General features: G+C 38.7%; 1 protein-coding gene across 3 annotated transcripts in view; it reads left to right on the top strand.

Moving 5' to 3' along the window:
• The window catches only part of LOC122397473, a 484,513-nt gene that overhangs the window by 417,860 nt on the left and 45,669 nt on the right, over positions 1 to 20,984 (top strand). For 2 of the 3 annotated variants that reach the window (XR_006259108.1, XR_006259107.1), the window contains exons 8-15: positions 940 to 1,051; positions 3,276 to 3,454; positions 7,168 to 7,512; positions 8,415 to 8,681; positions 9,569 to 9,925; positions 10,683 to 10,943; positions 12,961 to 13,218; positions 16,414 to 16,554. Coding sequence is in view for 1 of the 3 variants with exons in the window: in XM_043396627.1 (XP_043252562.1) it covers positions 940 to 1,051; positions 3,276 to 3,454; positions 7,168 to 7,512; positions 8,415 to 8,681; positions 9,569 to 9,925; positions 10,683 to 10,943; positions 12,961 to 13,218; positions 15,549 to 15,566; positions 16,414 to 16,554; positions 19,074 to 19,110 (1,975 nt within the window). In the remaining 2 variants the exon portion in view is untranslated. Of the gene's footprint in view, positions 1 to 939; positions 1,052 to 3,275; positions 3,455 to 7,167; positions 7,513 to 8,414; positions 8,682 to 9,568; positions 9,926 to 10,682; positions 10,944 to 12,960; positions 13,219 to 15,548; positions 15,567 to 16,413; positions 16,555 to 19,073; positions 19,111 to 20,984 lie in introns of all 3 variants that reach the window. The other variant, XM_043396627.1, reaches the window with a different exon arrangement.

Genomic DNA, 20,984 nt, shown 5'->3' with positions numbered 1-20,984 from the left:
AAGTGTCGTCGAGAGGGCCTTATTTCACGAAGGTTTTATGCGGGAGCACGTATCGCGTAAAAAGAGCAACTTGGAAAATATGACGTCAGAGAACACTGTGCCAAATTGAATGATATACTGCGCCGGGGAGAGAAAAAAGAAGATGGAAATTTACTGTCTCGCGTGAAACGAACGAAACCGTGAAGTTATCAAATCTGTGATATCGTTGGAAATATAGAAAAAAGAAACCCGTCGCGTTTGTTTTGTGTAAAATTTTCGTTTTATTTTCGTCGCGAGCCGTCCGAAATCGAAACGAAAATTGTTTTCAGTTCCCTTTCGACGTCACGATCGATCGCGGTTCTATTAATTTTGTTTAGAGTCGATCAGAAATTGGAACGTGGGGGGGTGAATATGCTGGGAGACTTGACTTTTTATTTATTCCTTTACATCGATAACCGAGACGAATAATGTTATCGGGGGGGGAAGAAAAAAGAAGATGGAGAAGTTTCGTACGACGACAGATTTTAGATTCCAGGGGGGGGAAGTGGAGAACCTGTAGCCCCTCGTGGCGCTGAAAAACGAAGTCCAGGAAGGAGTTTAAAAGTTTCAAGTATTCTCCAGCCGCGCAAACGAACGCTGTAGAAAATCTTCAAAGTACGATGCACAGGAATATCGGAAAATATGTGCCCGGAATTTAGCCGACAATAGCAAAGGAAATATAGCGTGTCCCGCGAGATACAGCAACAGCAGGAAAATTCCTCGTGGCAAAAATTAATGGAAAGTAAACATTGTACCGGGTGTATATCTCAAGAAATAATCTTTTTAATATCTAAGCTGAGCTTGACAATACTGTAAAATATTTGTGAACAATTTTAAAAATTACGGGAATATTTTATTTAGGATTCTCCGTGAAATAAATCGAAAATTGCTTAAATTTGTTGTCCGTTACTTTTGTTACAGATCCACCGATAGTTAGAATGAAGCCAGACAACATCACCGTCAACGAAACCGAAGATTTCCTAATATTTTGCGACTACGAGGCCAACCCAGCCACGCTGACGAAAGTCGCATGGTGAGCGAAACAAACGATGGATTATTTTGAATTTTAACGTTACAATCTAAAAACGTGTAGCGATAAGCGATTAAATTTCGAAATAATTTTGGAATTAATTTCCGCACAAAAGTGGATTTAAACATTTTCACGGAAATGGATTCTGTCGTACGCAACGGACAAAACGATGTTTAAAATTGCGAATGAAATTTTAATTACAGTTTCAATTTACTTCTTGTTCCTGGAAATTATTGAACACTTTTAATAACGAAGCTTGAAGTCAGTTTTTGAAACAGACATCTGCAAAGGGCAGAATTTGGAAATGTATTATCTTTTATCAGAAATAATTTTCTGCCTTTGGTTTTGAATAAATTGTTGTACGAATATTTTCTGGATTAAGAAATTCCAGGATTTCGAATGGACGTAATTCGAATAAAATTTTGCCATTTTTTTTTCAAATTTTCGATCTCGCGGGGAAAATTCGTTTATCGATAATGTTCTGTGCCCCTATTATTTTCTATAATCAACGTTCCACTGTATTCGACTATTCGAAAGAATATATTTTGTCGCACTAAATCGACAAATTTCGTTCGGCGATACCAAACAAAAACATCAAATTAATTCGTGGAATAATTTTCTTCCCCACACCGGTTTCGTTATTATTAAAAATAAAATATCCCAAATTCTGTTTCTTTGTTTGTAAACAAATTTGTAAAATTTCTCAGCCTTCAGTTTTCGTTGAAAATACATTTTCAAAATTCTCAAACATTCTGAAACTCTCTGTAATTACGTGGGATTTGTAAAAATTGCTCGTAACGATAAATTTCTTGGCACTGGTGTACCTTTGATTTCCTCTTGTAAATCGCGATGGCGCCGAACGATAGGATCTTTACTTAGATCGTAGGAGCCCTGACAAGCAAGGATTTCGAGTATCCGCGTACATCACTCAACAGCAGCACTCGAAACGTCCGAATAGGAAGGCGCGAATCTATGGGGGATGATTTATTATATATTTCTGTAGCCCGCTCTAAAAACCATATTTCACGCTGATGCATGTAGCGAGAATTTCGATACCGGGTTCCCTAGAAAAATATTTCGTCCAAAAAATAGCCAGACACGCTTCGACAAAAACGAACAAGATCACGCTTTAAAAAAAAGAGCACCACAAAAAAAAAAAACAAATTGCAGAAACAAACGACCATTCTACAGCACGTATTAACGTTAAACGCGTCTATAAAAAGAGGAACTCGTAAAAAATATTGCTTATATTATATGTTAATAAAAATAGTAAAAAAAGCTTTTTCGCGAGTTAAATAGTTAGATGACAAATATTTGCATGCATTTGCTTGTCCAAGTAAATTTTCTCGCTGTTTTAATACGCGTGCACGCGGCTTTTGTTCTTTTTCGTTTAATAGTCGCGCCATACTCCGTGTTCAGCCTCACGTGAACCCCTCCGCCGCGTTCTCTTTGTTCCAACGAATATGCCTCATTAGTACGCAACGTGGCCTTACGAAGCATGTTTCGAAGTTTCATACGCGAACCATAAATTAATTATAGCAACGTTCGTGACGGTTCCGGGGTTTATTTATTTTTTCGATTATAACATGCTTTCATTCGTTAACGTTCCTTTCCACGCAGAGATTAATTTTTTCCATCCCTCTAGAAACAACGTTTAACTTTGTTGCGTTATTTAGGGTGTAGGATCGATGGAATTTGCAATAATTTAAATATCAAGCCCCCCCCCGCCATTTTCGTTATCCGTTTGTCTTTAGGTTACTGCGAACTTCGGCCATTTTGGAGTCCGACTTAACGTTTCTCGGAACGCTAACCTGTTTTCTAACCTTTACTTTACATCCGAAGTTTCCCCAAAACTTGTCAGCAAATATTCCCTATTTTCCGGGAGTTTTCCACATAAAGATCGGAACGGGAATTCTGGGTAGCAGCTCAGCCAGCTGGATACTTAGCAAACGGAGACGCCATTTTCCTTGGAACGAGAACGGTCTTAAATCGACCCCATTGTTTGCGATCGTTTTAAAATTTCCACGATCCTATTCAGAAATTGTTGTACCATAGAATTCTCATAGTATCGATGAAATATTTTTAAATTATAAAACGATGTATAATTTTCTACCACAAGACTATCGAGTCAACGAAGGGATGAAAAACAGAATTGTTCAAATAAAACATTTGCCACTGAAAATATTCGGAAAACTTCATAACCTAAAATATTGTGTTTGTGTTACAGGTTGCGAAACGGTGAGGAATTAGTGTTAACGGAGGACCACTACGAGGGAGGAATCACGGAACAAACTGCCCTGACTGTGAAAAATGCAACGCCCAGCGACATAGGCTCTTACAGATGCATTCTAGACAATAACGTCGGGCCGTCGAAATCGGAAGATATCGTTGAAGTCTCCGTATTATGTAAGTGTTGGTTAATTAACGGGGACACCGTCTTCGTGGTAGTTGCACAAACCGTTTCATAAATCTTCCCACGAGCAATGAGCAATTTCATTGTTTGGAAGGTTTCTTGCCGCCAATAGACTACGAAATCTTTTCTGACTTTCTTCTCCTCCCGCCATCTTATTACTTTTATTCATTAGGAAACGTCTAACTCAACGTTTTATGGAATTTTGTTAATTCAATTTTTGAAGCTACCACGTTCACTGTCCGGTCTCTCAGCGGCGTATCCAATAGCGTGGTGGTGTGACCCGTATACGGGTCATGGACAGTGAACGTGTTAATTCAACGCAATGGGCAATTTCATTGTTTGGAAGGTTTCTTGTCGCCAATAGACTACGAAATCTTTTCTGACTTTCTTCTCCGCCCGCCATCTTATTACTTTTATTCATTACGAAACGTCTAACTTAACGTTTTATGGAATTTTGTTAATTCAATTTTTGAAGCTAACACGTTCAGTGTCCTGTCTCTCAGCGGCGTATCCAATAGCGTGATGGTGTGACCCATATACGGGTCATGGACAGTGAACGTGTTAATTCAAATTTGTAGGTAAACAGAAATATTCAGACCACGAGTTTAAAAAAAAAGGTCCTGATGAAAATAAATATCTCAAATTATAAATATTTAGTAACTCAAAAAGTAAAATACCATAGATGTGTGTCCGTTTACACGAAATTTTTTACTCATTTTGGAGTGTAAATTCAGCTTCTCAAATTTTGTATTATTTTTTAAACGCCCCGTATGAAACGAGAGTTAAATCGAGTAACCATTCGCAATAGAATTCCTTTGTTTAGAAAATAGTATTAACTCTAAACTAAAGAGCCCATCCGATAGTTTTTCTTCGTCGAAAATGGGCAAAATCTTGTTTGGAAGCGTCGAGCAACGAAGACCCGTTTAACTGCAATGTGAACATTTCAGTTATCCGGGACCGTCACAAATTTAACCGTTAGATCGAGTAAACGTCACGAGTGAATAGTTATGGGTTATTTATTGTTCGAACGAAATTACATTGAGTAACCATTCTCAAAAGAAATCGTTTGTTTAAAAAATAGTATTAACTCTAAACTAAAGAGACCATCCGATAGCTTTTCTTCGTCGAAAATGGGCAAAATCTTGTTCGGAAGTGTCGAGCAATAAATGAAGATCCGTTTAACTGTAGTATAAAAATTTCAATTATCCGGAACCGTCACAAATTCAGCTTCGCAAATTTTGTATTATTTTTTAAACGCCTCGTATGAAACGAGAGTTGCTCCTGTGGTCGTTGCTCCGGGCGCCAAAATGTGCGAACACAGCACCGATCGGGACAAAGAAAGAGCAAGAGGCGGTTGAAAAGCGACGATGAGCGTTTATCGGGACGAAAAGGACCCGGTTCCGCGAGCGTTAATGTTTCGTCGTGGATTAAACGAGCCTTCCCTCCTTGGCTGGTTATTGGTTTAGTGGGTCAACCGTTCCATATCCCCGTAAAGTTAACATCGCGTCGCCGTAAGCTCGACGGCGATACAATGAAATTCTAATTGCAAGCCTTAATACCGCTCGGGGGTGTTGTATTCCCTGCCAAATAATTCATGGGAACCGGCCGGGGAGAATTCGAACGCAGAAAATTAGTTGGCCCCACCTCTCCGCCCTCCAAACCGCCTCCTTTCCGCCATTGTTGCTTCCGCCTTCTGCCCGAGCAAACTTCGGCCGGACGGTTGCCGAATTCTTTTGTTTTGAACTTGGTGAAATCTTGATTACCTCGCGGATAAAAAAAATGTTCCGGCCAATCTGCTGATTGGATCCAGAGATGCCAGACGCAGCCCCGGGTGCGCCGGGGACACCTCGTTCCACTTTCTCACACTATATCAAATCACGCGTACGTGTGCTCGTGGAGTTTCGTAAAGTCGACAAAGACAAACTGATACATGCCCTCTTTCTCGATTCCCCGAGGCTGCCCGAAGTAATTTCGGACCGTCTCGTGGGGGTTGAGAGAGAAAGGCTCACATTTGCCTTCTCGTAACGTACATAACAAGCTTATGAAAAAGTTAAATGAAACTAACAATTTTTTGATCTATTATATTTGGCACCTCCATCTACCGCTGTACGGAACGAACTACTTCTCGACAAGCTTGGGCATTCTGGTCGTCGACAGTGGTATAGTCCATCATAAAGTAGTTTGGCCTCTGCTGACCACTGATGACCACTCCTGATACTTTATGACAATGTATAACGATTGCTACTTGCTACTGCTTGTCTCTGTTGGTCTCTGCTAGCCTCAGTTTGCCTCCACTGGCCTTTGCTGCCCCTTGAGGGTTCCTGCTGACCACTGATGACCACTCCTGATACGTCTGACAACCTGTAACGATTACTGCTTGCTACTGCTTGTCCCTGCTGTTCTCTGCTAGCCTCAGTTTGCCTCCACTGGCCTTTGCTGCCCCTTGGGAGCTCCTGCTGACCACTTCTGATATTTCTGACAACGTATAACTACTGCTACTGACTACTGCTAACCTCTGCTTGCCTCTACTGGTCTCTGCGTGCCTCAGTTGACCACTGCAGATCACTCTTGATACTTACGTTACTACGTTATTACGTATATATCATCTCAGAAGTGTCGGCAGTGGTCAGCAGATGCACGCAAAGACCATCAAAGGCAGATGCTAGCCATAGCCAGTAGTAATCGTTATACGTTGTCAGAAATATCAGGAGTCGTCATTAGTGGTCAGCAGAAGCCAGCTACAAAGGCCAAACTGAAGCTAGCAGAGACCAGCAGGGGCAAGCAGTAATCATTATACATAGCCAGATAGATCAGAAATGGTCAGCAGTGGTCAGCAAAGGCATGCAGAGACCAGCAGAAGCTCACAGAAACCGGTCAACATTCGCTGAAGAACAAATTGTATTCGAATGTATTAGAGAACAAATTACAGCGAAGTATTTACAATTTAAATGGTAATGAACCTAACCTATATTCCTCGGAACAGATTTTTCAACTCTTCCGATTTATCGGAATAAAACGGAACGAAAAAGTTTCTTCGATGTTTTTCCCCCCGTTTCGCGGAAACCTCGCGCAATATTTAGCTTTTTTTTTCGCCCGAGAACGATAGATTAAAAGTTGAAAATTCGATTCTCGTTCGAAATTGATTGCCCGCGTTCGTAATAACCAATGAACGGAATTAAAAGTGGGGAAAAACCGCTCGCGAGCCGAAATGGAACGTTACAAGAAATATTGGCACAAATTTGGATGGTAATCGGTTTAACCGTTTTGCAGTTATCGTATACACGTTTCACAAAAAAGAAACAAATTTCAATATGGAGGGACGCTTGAGAATTATTTTTAAATCGTTCGTACAGAAATTTGTACGGAAATTAAAAGTTTCAAAATCCTGAAGAGAATTAATGCATCTCGAATTTGAACTTGGATTTTTAAGAACGCAAGATAGACCATTGTAATTAACAAAATATTCTTACCAAACCTACAAACGAATTGAATAAAGTAAAATCATTTTTGGTGATAACATTAAGGCATATCAGTACCATTTTCTGCGATTATTTCACAAAATGAATTTTCATTTATTTAGAAAATTCTGGGGTCACGAATAACCCCAGACCCCCGTAGCCTTCAAGAACCACCATGTTTCGAACATATTCTGATTCCCTGGGTAATGTATCAATAATCTATCGTTTCATTGTTTGTCTGTCCATAGATAAACCGGTGGTAGAAGTGGTAATGGATCCAAAGGCGCCCGTGAACGAGGCAGACCGTTTGAACGTCTCTTTGGCCTGCGAAGTTGTTTCTGGAAATCCAGCGAGCCTGATCGCCGTCCGATGGTATTTGGACGGTGACCTGCTGAAAGAACTTCCGGATTGCTCGAGAAATAGCACCGCGACCACGACGACGACCGAGGAATCTTTAATTTTCTGCGATATCGACCCGAGCAAGTTGCTGCTGGAAGCTGTGGGACGTTCCTCTCACGGGAACTACTCTTGCGAGGGCAGAAACGACGCTGGCTGGGGGCCACTTTCGCCAAGTGCGCCCGTTATAGTCCATTGTGAGCTTTAATTTTTAATTCCTTGATCCAATCTTTTTTCCGGGCTCCGGGAGACTTTTCAGCCCGTTGATCTAAATTATTTTGCCGCTACTAGGATTCGGAGGTGCGGACGCCTCGAATCTTCCCCCAAACTTGGGGCTGAAAATTTCATCCACGCAGCGCTCTGATAAAATAATTATTCGTATCAAAAACTCCCGTCGAGTCGTATCAGCGATCTTCCAAAATAAAAATAATGTAAATTCAGTAAGGAGTAGAACAGAGGTTATGTAGGGTAAAATGGCGGAGCATGGAACTAGAAACATCTGTTTTTTCGGGGGATTTTACGAGACGTTTCTTATAGACGTGTATTATAGATTACAAAATTGAAAAGAATTGTTTTTAATATACACAAATACTTCGTTTCTAAACTGTAGATTAAACTATTGTGGTGACAGTTCCCGCGCTCGCCAGCAGGGGGCTACGCTCGAACGACCACCCATTTGTAGTCTCGACTGGTTTAGTGATCAATCCACCAGCAGGCCCAACACGAAACGCTCCTATCCTTTGTGTTGCATTTCCAATATCATATTCTGAAATTCTGCGTGTGTCTATTTCAATCTACATTTCTGACCGGTGGATTGAAATACTTAAAACGTGTTCAAAGTCTGGATTTCTGGAAATGGAATTTATTTTCATTTCTATCGTTTATAGAACGACATATGAAGTTTTAACTTAACATAGAGTGGACCCATTTTGAATCCAATTAAAATTCATATACTTGAAATAAATTAGGGAAAACATACGAGCCCGGAAAAGTACTTTTAGAGCTCGGTTTAAAGAAGTTTGACGTTGGATATATTCCGGAGTCGAGCTAGAACCGGTGAAATTCAAATTACGATTTCCTTTACTGTTGCAAACGATAGACAAACCTGGCCCGGCTTCGATCTCGTACGAACCTCAGCGGGTAATAAAGGAGCGACCATTGACCATCACGTGCTCGGTCCTGGACCCAGGACGACCAAAGGTAGTTGGCTTCAAATGGTTACGAGGCCTTCACAGACTTCCGGATGAAAACAATGCTACCCTAACCATCGAGTCGGTTAATTTGGAAACTGAAGCGAACTTTACTTGTCTCGCTTACAATGAAGCCGGCGACGGCGACCCGGCCACCACGTTTATCGACGTGTCTGGTGAGTTGTTGTAAAGTTGCTTGAAAAAGTTTCTAATTCCCGGTACGAATAAATCCGCGATACGTCTTTCGCGTGACGTTAACTTTGGGACCGGTTAGAGAGCACCGTGAATATATTGGAATCGCTTAGACGGCTGAGAATGACTTTTGCTCAGAAATCGTTGGGAACAGAACGACGAAAAACCGTGCAATTGTTTCTTTGTAATTGCATACGGTTCTCCATATTTAGTCTCTTAGGTAGTTTCTATTATTTTTTTTAAATCTTAAGTGGAATGTTTCGTAATTAAAAAAATTCCTTTCAGACTCTCGTGAAACTTTGCCCATTCAACGACTCCTAGTTGCTATTTTTCCACCATAAGGGTAGAACCCTTGTATTCAGAGTTACCTGTTTCATTCGTGCTTGTTTAACTCTTAAATTACAGTTGTTGTACTGTTTTTGGAGTTTTGTAAATTAGTCAAAAGTATTTTCGAAAAGAGAAGGATATCTGAAATTTTAATTTGAAACTGAAATATCTAGAAATAGAGAAACAATTAAACAAAACCTACCCTTGCATTCAGAGCGAGCCATTTTGTTCGAACTCGTATAACTCTTAAATTACTAAAAATATCGAGAAATGTACAAGACCTGTACTGTTTTTGGAGTTTTGTAAAGTAGACAAAAGCATTTTCGAATATGTTCACCCCCTCTGTTTTCCAAATTTTTATTTAAAAATTGGAAAACAATTGTGAAAAGTCGAGCAGAGAAATAATTTCGAAACTCCGGTGGACCGCGAGGGTGGGTGGGGTATTCAGAAACGGGGTAAATCGAGTTTGACGGAACGTAGTGCCCTTATCTCCGAGAGTAATGGATGGTAAAGGCAGTTGAACTTGTTCTTTGATTGTCAATAGCGGCGCCCGAGTTTATCAAGAAACTGCCCCCTTATCACGGCTACGTGTACAATTCCCCGAACGTTAGCATCATGTGCTGGGTGGAGTGCGCGCCCATTTGCAATATTTCCTGGCTGAAGGGCGGCGTGCCTATGGATTTCTCAAAAACGAATCGATACTATCTGTCGAACGTTTATCACCCGCCCGATCCACGAACGAACGACTTCGAAAGCATCCAGTCGACCCTGGTGTGGAACTTGACCGCTTGGACGGGCGGTCAGCTAGACAGGGTCGAAAACAACGTCCAATTCACTTGCGAGAGCAGCAGCAATGGCATCGGTTCCGGGGTTAACAGCAGCACTCACTTTCACGTGGAATGTAAGTCCTCTTGATTTCGAGCGACGCGAGATTACTTGAACGACAGACTGACTGATAAAGGGCTCCCGGATAATTCTACGCCGCTCGTTAAAATCGTACACGCTCGAATGTGCGACGAGTTAGACCGCTACCCGGATAACTGACGCACGTTTTTACCCGGATAAACGATATCGACTACGGGAAACTTTCGAAAAGACTTAAAAAAAGAAATAATATTTTGGTAAAACGAACCCACTGCAATTTTAAATTTAAATTTTCTCAAGTTTTATTCTCTTTTACACAATTTTAACCCCCCCACTCCGGGGGGTATTTTGACTCCCCTATTGCATTTATTTTATTTGTAATATTGTGCTCTGTTATTTTGTGTAACTACGGCAATTATTATTAATGAGAGAATCGTTTAGTGCATGATATTAAGTAAAAGAAAATAGTAGTGGTGGGGGAAATAATAATATTACGCTGTTATTTTATGTAGCCATGAGAATAAAATAGGGGTAATTCGGTACACGATTCTAAATATAAGAAAGCTAAAAACAGCAAAAGAAAGTAGCAGTAGTGGGGGAAAACAGTGTATATGAAAATTGTGTCGCGAGGAAACGATAAATTGTATGTAAAATTGTTTTTTATTTTTCAGTAGCATATTTTTGAAATGTTTCGCGATACCAGTCGAGAATTAAAAAATTAGTTAGGTTGGCAACGACGCCGATCCAGACGATGTAGAGTTAAGGTTTAAAGGAGATGAATTTTTGATCGCAAGTTCCCCCGGAAAATATGACGATCTCGAAGAAAATAATAAACGTCATCGTGGACACGATACCGGAAACGGTGAATTGCAACGCGAAGGCGCATCCGGAGCCCACGTTCCGCTGGTTTCGGGAGGGCTCCACGGACACCATCGTCGAGGGTCGTGTTTTCGATTTAAAAGTGCCGGTGCCACGGCGCAGCAGCGGAACTTACTACTGCGAGGCATCGAACCGCCATGGAAGCAGGAACATTTCCATGGTCATGAATGTTCAATGTAAGTAAAGAAACATTTGCAGCCCGTGCTTCGAGTGACATTCAAATATTGAAAGAGATTTTCGGTCTGCGAACCCTTGAACGTTCCAAGCGAAAGAAATAGCTTTTTTTAACAAAAGAAAAAAGTAAACATTAATAACGATCAACCCTCTGGAAAATTAGCATTTTCATCAGTTATTTCTATATCAGTTTAATACTTATCCCAAGGGGGTAAACAAATTTTTAACGTAGAAAAGTGTAGACATACTTTACTGATACACGATGTAAAAAATTGTAGAAATATTTCACTTGCGTTTAATAAATATAATTTTATTTAGTGACGAAGGTGATGGCGTTCTTTAGAAATTTTAAGTTTCATACCCACCCGGTATAAAGTGGAGCCGGAACGGTCGTTAGGCGAATATAAATATTAAGAGCCGACGAAATATTCGCGACAAACTTTCGGTCCGGATTACGGAACAGTAATTACGAATTACGAATTTAAAATTCTGTTTACAGTAATAACGCGATATAATTTCCGTGCAAACATTTTAATACATAGGACAAACTTCGCATTTATCCTGCCAGCGAGAGTTACGTTTCCATGATTCTCTTAATCCTATATACTATTATCCTATTATCTTATACATACTAATATCCTCCATTATTCCGTCACTTTCTGGTAACGCGCTACATATTATCATCCTCTCTTAATTCCACTTTTAAATTTAACTTCGTTACGTAAGCAAAATGTGCAAAATTTCACCGCTCCGCGGTGACAAATACTCAGATTGTGGAACAATTATAGAAACAATTCTCCTTGTACAGAGTATCCTCACAAATGTGGAGGCAATTCGATTTTTAAATTTTCAGTATCTCTACATTTTTCTCATATTTACATCCTGTATATTTTAACATGCAAAATATTTAAATCGAGTAACCATTCGCAAAAGAAATCCTTCGTTTAAAAAATAGTGTTAACTTTAAACTAAAGAGCCCATCCGATAGTTTTTCGTCGTCGAAAATGGACAAAATCTTGATTGGAAGCGTCGAGTAATAAATGAAGACCCGTTTAACTGCAGTATAAAAATTTCAATTATCCGGAACCGTCACAAATTTAACCGTTAGATCGAGTAAACGTCACGAGTGAATAACTATGAATTATTTATTGTTCAAACGATATTACATCGAGTAACCATTCACAAAAGAAATCCTTTGTTTAAAAAATAGTATTAACTCTAAACTAAAGAGACCATCCGATAGTTTTTCATCGTCGAAAATGGGCAAAATCTTGTTTGGAAGCGTCGAGCAATAAATGAAGACCCGTTTAACTGCAATGTGAACATTTCAGTTATCCGGGACCGACAGAAATTTAACGGTTTGACCGTGTAAACGTCACGAGCGAATAGCTATGGGTTATTTATTGTTCGAACGAAATTACATCGAGCAACCATTCTCAAAAGAAATCCTTTGTTTAAAAAATATTATTAACTCTAAATTAAAGAGCCCATCCAATAGTTTTTCGTCGTCGAAAATGGACAAAATCTTGATTGGAAACGTCGAGCAATAAATGAAGACCCGTTTAACTGCAGTATAAAAATTTCAATTATCTGGAACCGTCACAAATTTAACCGTTAGATCGAGTAAACGTCACGAGCGAATAGCTATGGGTTATTTATTGTTCGAACGAAATTACATCGAGCAACCATTCTCAAAAGAAATCTTTTGTTTAAAAAATAGTATTAACTCTAAACTAAAGAGCCCATCCGATAGTTTTTCGTCGTCGAAAATGGGCAAAATCTTGTTTGGAAGCGTCGAGCAACGAAGACCCGTTTAACTGCAATGTGAACATTTCAGTTATCCGGGACCGACAGATATTTAACCGTTAGATCGAGTAAACGTCACGAGTGAATAGCTGTGGGTTATTTATTGTTCGAACGAAATTTTGCCCGACTCCGGTTTGGAGGGACCAGTGTATTTTCAGGCGAGGCGTGTTCGCCGAAAACCAACGTCAAATTCGAACATTTTCAATTTCACAGTTAAGCCGGAATGTCAGGTGGAAAAGGAACGAATAGGCGGCGAGGATTACGTGGTGTGCTCCGCGATAGCTAATCCAAAGGAGACCGATTTCGTTTGGTCTTTGAAGAGTGACAACGACACGTTGGAACAGATTGCCGAGATACGAAATGGGAAAAGCTACATTCGGCTCGATACCTCGGTAACAAATTTCCGGACATATGTTTGCGTTGCGAACAACTCTATTGGCTACTCGACTGCCTGTGATCGCGACGTTCCAGGTACGTCTAAACAAAAAAATACCATTAACAATACTTCGATCAAAAAACTTAAATTTGCAGAAAATCCTTAATGAGATGGTAAAACAGAATTTTTACCATCGTCAACAGAATTAGAAGTCCAAATATATTATTCGAAGAATAGTTCATAACTGCAATTAATTTATAAATTTTATATCGTCGATTTCTAAACAGAATTTAGCTCCTCTTTGAATATTTATAAGTTCTTATCGTCGACAGAATTGCAAATGGCGGTCGACTGTACATCGATCGCTGAAAGCTGCAATCGATTAGTTTTGACTGATCGAATGCGGCTCTTATCCGACACTAAATGCACAGACTATATCGATAATAGCTATGAACGCGAAATATTCTTATTTCCCTCGCCCACTCGTTATTATATTATAATTATTCTTTGTATTCACTCCGTATACTCCAAATGCAATTTAAGGTTAGGTATCCCGACCATTACGCAGTGCCATAATAATGACGCGAACGGAGGAGTGCATTATGACGGGGGTCGGTTTTAAAACTTGCGATTTAATTATGAAAGAAATTCCGACCGAAACTACTGGGAATTTTTATGCTTAAACGAATTCCATCGCCATAGTCATCTCTCGTCGCTTGATATTACATTCCCCGTCGTAATTCTCGCGTTACATCGTCTCTGGTTATAACTCGCGTGTGTAACCTATATTGTCCGAGCCGTGGGAGTCTCAAAGCGTGAGATTAAGGAAACCAAAGCGATCGAGAAAATAGCACGGTGAAAGCTTTCGAAAAATACAGTAGCAAAAGTTCCCTTTCAAGCCGCCCGTTACTCGCTCAAAGATAAGCAGATCGGATTTGTGAACTTTACCGAAGCAGAAAAAAGCTCTTTCGAAACATTACATTAACATTATGAATCGCTAAAACAGGAATTAAAATTATTATTTAATTGAAATTTTTCAAACGCTGTACTTTCGCCCGCAAAGGCAATTAATCCCTCAATTAGAATACTTTGAATTTAATATTACCCGGTAGAAGTTAATCGCATGGGACTTTGCATTTTTTATGTTACTCTGAATAAATTACGAGCATGATCCTTCGTGGTTCCAAAATTATTATGAAAGTAATTTCCAGGCAGGAGTTTTAATTTTGTATACCCTTGAATCGTGAATCGAAGGACTTGGCGGCGAGAACGTGCTCCCGTACGTCGAACTTGAAAGTTCGCGAATTCGATTTTCCTTGGACGGTCGAAATTCGCAATTAAATTTGGCGCCACGATTCGTCGTTCGGCGCCATTTATCGACGATTTGCATTTCTCGTTCGTTTTGGACGTTAAATCGCCAAGAGGACAATTAATTTCGCATTGTGATCGAACGAAAAGATGCTCAAACCAATTTTAATTAAAATTCACGCTTCATTTGTTAATCGTATGTAAATGACATGTAAATGTTCGACGGAAATAAGGTTCGGAACGATGAAAAAAGTTATACTTTTATTAGAGTTTTATGCAGATGCCGAACAACATGAATTTTAAACAACTTTGTAACAAACACAAAGCTTTGAGGCGTTGCTTGAAAATATAAATGAGTATTTTTCGCGATATTTACATGTTTCGTAATTCAAAGGTAGTAATTAAACTTTTTTGACGCGTTTACAAGTGGCGTCGAATGGAAAATTCCAACAGCAAATTTTTAAATTCTATAAAACGATAAATACCATTAAAGTCTTAAAGCTTGTTTACATTTTGTGAGAAATGACTTTTTGTTATATTTATATTGTCACGTTCTCTCTATAAAATCGATTAATTTCTATGTTCATACTCGTCGTTAGAAAAAACATAATAATTAGTTTCAACGAAACGTGACTAATCTTCAATTTATATTCAAATAATTTTGATATTCAGTCGATTAACTAATTTCAACTAATTCTTGCTTGGAGTAAAAAGCAATGGAAGCAGATATTTTATAAATTTTCTTTTCGATAGTCGGCCATCTTAGTAATTTTTTAACGCTGTAAAGTTGCTAAACAAATGTGAAACACATAGAAAATCCCCCCATTGGGACATTTACCCCCCCCGACTCCTTAAGTGTTATCATTTCTTCCAGGGAAAATGGAACTATCCCCGCGGGGATATGAATATCCGACCGATTAAATAAATTTGCTATAAACATTGTCTGGGGCCGTTATTAAAATTTTCATAGTAATGGCTTCGTTGTATCTTATAATTTAATATATCGACGAGGCACGCTACTGAAACACGTTGAACGTAATATCGTTCCACTTTAGACTTTTATAAATAATCAACATAAATATATAGTATGCTTTCAACATTCTTTGTTCCTTCTTAGCTCACCATGGACATAGAAGTAAGTTCTTCAATTATTATCCTATATACGTAGCGAAGAAATTCTGTAGAAGTAAAGCAATTTAGCTATTGGTTAATTATTATACTTAATTTATAAAATTATTTATTATCCTACTCAGCATATAAAATGGAATTTTAGAAAATATCAAAAAGTTCGTTAAACAATTATTTTACCGAATTGTACAAGAGATGTCCTACGAAATTAATTGAAATGGAGGTCTGTGAACGCGTGGAAACTTCTGGAATAACAAAATGGCCGATTAGATTCGAGTAGAAATATGAAAATCCGCGCCCGAAGATCGCCACCGATCTTCGTATTCATGATAGTTCGCAGCTGCGGCTGGAAATTTGAATTGCAGCCATTCCACTCTGTTATTCTGTTGCCAACAGCCAATGATTTCTGTGAAATAGCATCGATCAGACTCAACCTTCTGCGGTTTGACACGGAAATTTCTAAGTTATTCTTCCAGCAAAAGCTAACCTCGTCCCAAGTGGCGCGAAATTTGAATAAAGGGAACGCGGAACAAAATATTTAATGACCATCGAACTAGGTCAAAAAATTAATCACATTAAGAGTCTCTAATATATCTTGTTACAATTGTTCAACACTCCTAAATCTCTCAAATATTATTTTTTAATCAAATTCAACGGCGCGAAATTTGAATAAAGAGAACTCAAACGAAGTATTTGATGACCATCGAACTGGGATAAAAAATTAATTACCAAATATTGCCATCGTATTAAAAATATTTTACAATTTTTTTAACGCCCCCAAGTATCTCAAATATTTTTGAAAAATGAAATTTAGAAAATTATTGTATGTAATATGAAATTGATATTTGTTCCAGGCCATATTCCCTGGTGGCACCAGCTGGAGGGAAATATCCTTCTGATAGTGATCGTGGCTGCAGTAGTTCTCATACTTGTGATAATAATCATCTGCGTGGTGATCTTCATCGTTTGTCGGCGCAAACGTAGCCAAATGAAATGTAAGTTACGCTCTGTTCCCTATTACGTGTCTGTCATTGTGATCTGCTACTCACGATTCGCATGACTTATCCGGATGGACTTTCTTTAATATTACAACGTCGTAAAGATTACGTGAATATTAAGATTTGAAAGATATCGTGGCTCTGAAAACTAACAGAATTGTACTTTGAGGCAGAAACAAAGTATTCGAGAGCTCTCGTTAACAATTGTTTATCGATTAACTGAAAGATTTATGTTATTCCTTGCTGCTGCTTTCGGGCGTAACAATTATTCGATATCCCATAATACATTGCTCGCTTAGCTCTCTTACAGTTTATTTATTAAATATGCTTAGTGAAACATATGACACTGAATTCTTGAAAAAGTCCAAATTAAAATTAAACAACGTTCACGACGAATATATCGCACTCATCGAACGCAACATTCACATTGTTTATTTTCACGACGACGCTCCACGATAAATACGCATTATTTGAAAAGTTTAATATCGTGCCAAGAATCTCGAACTAATATTTCCACACGATATTCGTGAAACTTTTACGAAACAAGCTTTGAAAAATGTATTCTCTCGTTACACGCACGAAGGAGGATTACACGTATCAAATAGAATTCGTATAGTAAACGTAGTCTGCGTAATTTAACGATACATCATGGAGCTTATTTTGTTGGTCTAAACGAGGACAAGGCATGTAATGCATATTTGTCGTAGCTAAACCTCACGAGTCACCGTCGATATTGAAAAACGAGAAATAGTTAGCTCCTTTGACGCAGTAAATTTCCCAGTAGGCCATTCGATGCATCGTTCATTTCGAAAAACGCCATTCGCAATCATCGAGTAAAATTATTACGTCGCGACGAAACAAGATTATTTAATTGCCGAGAATAAGCACCGTTTGTACATTCAAATTCTTCGAGTATTTGTCAATTGTAATTTGTTAGTTCGACTTGAGGGGCACCCGAAACATCGTGCGTTTGTAAAAAAAAAAGTACAACTTCTCTTATCAGAACTGGCTGCAGACATTTGCCACGTGGTTGATAGTGTTTTTAAATATATTTATGGTATGCTTTTCTTGCTCGATTTTGTATGTAACAATATATTTCAATTTGTGGAAAGCGTGCAGTTTAATATATTTGCAAAATTCGTTGCTCGGTTACTGGTTCACAAAGGTTCGTATTTCATTAAATTTATGTAAAAGTTTCATAAAATATTTAACATTTGCAATAGCTTGTATGTAATCGTGTACGAGAGGTACAAGAAAATTCAATTAATTTCTTTCGTCGCCTCGATCTGTATATTATAACTGTCGCGAGTGTGACCAGAATTGCATTCAAGTATTAATTACTTAATACGTCGCATAATTACGAAGTTTCATTGCACCGGTACGTTCGCGTAACGAGCAATAAAGTTGTCACGTTGGTGAAACTTTAATATCGCGATCGGATGACTGCAGATTTGCATAAATCACGGCACTGCATACATTATTTTGCGTTGTTATTATCGCATAGTTCATGCTAGTTACAAGAGAAGCATGTCTATTATGTTACGTAACCGTATAAAGTAGATGGACAATGCGAATTTCTCATTTGAATGTAAAAGACAAGTACATATACATATACAAAAATTGTTAAGTATACGAGTCGGTGCTGCGTTGCTGCGAGGACGAGGAGGCGTGCAAATCTTATCGATCGCAATGTGTAGATCTTCACAAAGATCGTCCAATTACGTCTCCATTCGCTGAAAAGGACCTCCCAAATTACATTTCGTCGTTTCCATAATTTTATTACTCTTTACTGAAGCGCCAACACTCAGTCTCGCATAAATAGCTTCAAATAACTTCGAATATAGCTTCGTAAGTAGCTTCGAATAGCTTCGAATAGCTTCATGTAGCTTCATGTAGCTTCGAATAGCTTCATGTAGCTTCGAATAGCTTCGTGTAGCTTCGAATAGCTTCGTGTAGCTTCGTGTAGCTTCGAATAGCTTCATGTTGCTTCAAATAGCTTCATGTAGCTTTGAATAGCTTCGTGTAGCTTCGAATAGCTTCATGTAGCTTCGAATAGCTTCGTGTAGCTTCGAATAGCTTCATGTAGCTTCGAAAAGCTTCATGTAGCTTCGAATAGCTTCGTGTAGCTTCGTGTAGCTTCGAATAGCTTCGTATAGCTTTGAATAGCTTCGTGTAGCTTCGAATAGCTTCGTGTAGCTTCGAATAGCTTCATGTTGCTTCAAATAGCTTCATGTAGCTTTGAATAGCTTCGTGTAGCTTCGAATAGCTTCATGTAGCTTCGAAAAGCTTCATGTAGCTTCGAATAGCTTCGTGTAGCTTTTAATAGCTTCGAATATAGCTCACTGTGCCTTTGTAACTTTGATTAGATTTGAAGTTGCAATTATGTACTGTTAATTTGGTCCTCGTGCGCGCAGCAGCCGGCACCGGTTCTCGTGTGCAGTAGCCACCCACTAACACAGGAAAACTGATTCGTTTCTGCTCTACTTTTTAATTTGGACTTGCTAAACAAAACACAGACAGTAATCGGGTGGTCGAGCTGGAGGAACGCGAACAGTAAGTACGAAATACCAGCCCACGTTTGGCGCTAACTTTAAACCTTCGCTCTTCTTTTCTCTTTCGCCGTATTCCTTTCATCGGTTCTCTCGGTATTCTTCTTCGGTGTCGTTCGGCTTCTCTTCGTTCTTCTTCAGTCTTCGTCTCGAGAGTCGGGAAAATTTTACGAACAACGAATAATATTAAATTTCACTGTAAATTACAATCCGTCCTTAAACGAAAACACGATCAAAATATATTAAACGCACCGTGAGAATTTGGAAAATTTAAGAAAAATTGACGTCAACTTAATAAATCACATAGACCGAATGAAACGGATAAAATGAAGTACCCTGTAAATTACAATTCACTCTCAAGTAAAAGCGCGTCGTATTTAAAAAAATTTAATAAAAATTGAGAGCTAAGTTAATTCTATTTATTAAATTAAATAAATTTCTCTGTATATTAAAATAAAAGGTGGAAAATATTTTAAGCATACCATACGTTTGGAAATTTGGAAAATTTGATAAAAATTTACGTTAATTTTATTTGATAAATTGAATAGTCTAAAACATGGGGTGGCAAATTTGTTTGGTTTAGCATTTATTCGTTATTCGTGAGTTTGGTCGACTTTCAATAATATTTTTCGCTGTATGAAAGGCACGCATGCGCACGTCCCGGTACGCTAATAATTTGGTAGAATTAATTTCAATGTATATAACGCTGGGCTCGTGTACGTGTATGGCTGTATATGGGTACTGGCGATGCCACGATATCCGCAGAGCACCGGTTACTAACTCGTCCTTGGTAAATCTTGTTATACGATTGATCGATGGAATTATCGGATCCACGTATCGGCAGCTTAACAAGCCACGGATTCGAAGAGGATTGTGTAACCCCGCCATGTCAAGGAAATGGTTCTGATGAATTAAGAAACTTTCGTACGCCGTTGTTATTACGATGGACAGCGTCTCGAGACAGATGACTCAATCGAGTAGAAAGCGATTATGAATTAAATTACACGAACGGTGATCGAATATTCTCAATATAAAAATGAAAAGCAAAAGAAGAACGATTCGTTGCGTTCGACGGAGCAATAATAACAAATTGGGGTTCGATCGAAGGGCAAATCTGTTTTTGATTTCTCTCTTATTGAAATTTAAATTTTTTTAATTATTTTAAGACATGGCGCGTTATATAATTTTAGCAACGAAAAGAGACGAATATAGAAATCTATATTAGTATTTTAACTTAAATGTGTTCTTAACGTGTTTCGATATTTGGATGTGTTCTGTGTGGAATCTGATCTAACGTTGATCTGAGTGTAATGTTGATGGTTTACTGCGGTGATGGATGTGTTTATAGAGGATTGGTAAGTTTGTATCTGCGTGTATAACCAGCACATGCTTGAACATTGTATCGAAAAAAGTTTCCGACAGTGTCGTCCACGTGTGTCGAATTTTACGAGGACACACGGTACATAGGACGATTCCTTGCGCCAAAATGAGCCGAAAATGTGGAGTACGATGATTCGATAGGAGGCTTCGTTTCCAAGAAAAGTGATATTCGGTGAATCTTGGCAACTTGTTTGTCTATGGCTCACTGTTTCTACTTACTGACTGCTTAAAAAATACTAAAATCCAGAAGAACACCAGCACAAGTATAAATAACGATCACAGAACAGACACGTTAAAAAATGTCAAAATAATCACTTTTAATTTTTCGAAATTAATTTTCTCGGAAAAACGGAGGCTTCCGCGATAAAATTTTACTCGACATTTTCGATTCGTTTTTGCACAAGGAACAACTTTGTATCGGGTCGTGTACCCCGTACGTCTTCAATTTCCCAGGGATTCTTGAAAAACATCAAAGATGTTCAGGAATCCCAATTTATG

The sequence above is a fragment of the Colletes gigas genome, unplaced genomic scaffold (assembly GCF_013123115.1).
Source record: "Colletes gigas isolate AHSC1104 unplaced genomic scaffold, ASM1312311v1 Colletes_gigas_Sc00009, whole genome shotgun sequence".
NCBI lineage: Eukaryota > Metazoa > Arthropoda > Insecta > Hymenoptera > Colletidae > Colletes > Colletes gigas.
The sequence above is the reverse complement of the archived record's forward strand: the minus strand, read 5'-3'. Positions and strand labels throughout refer to the sequence as shown.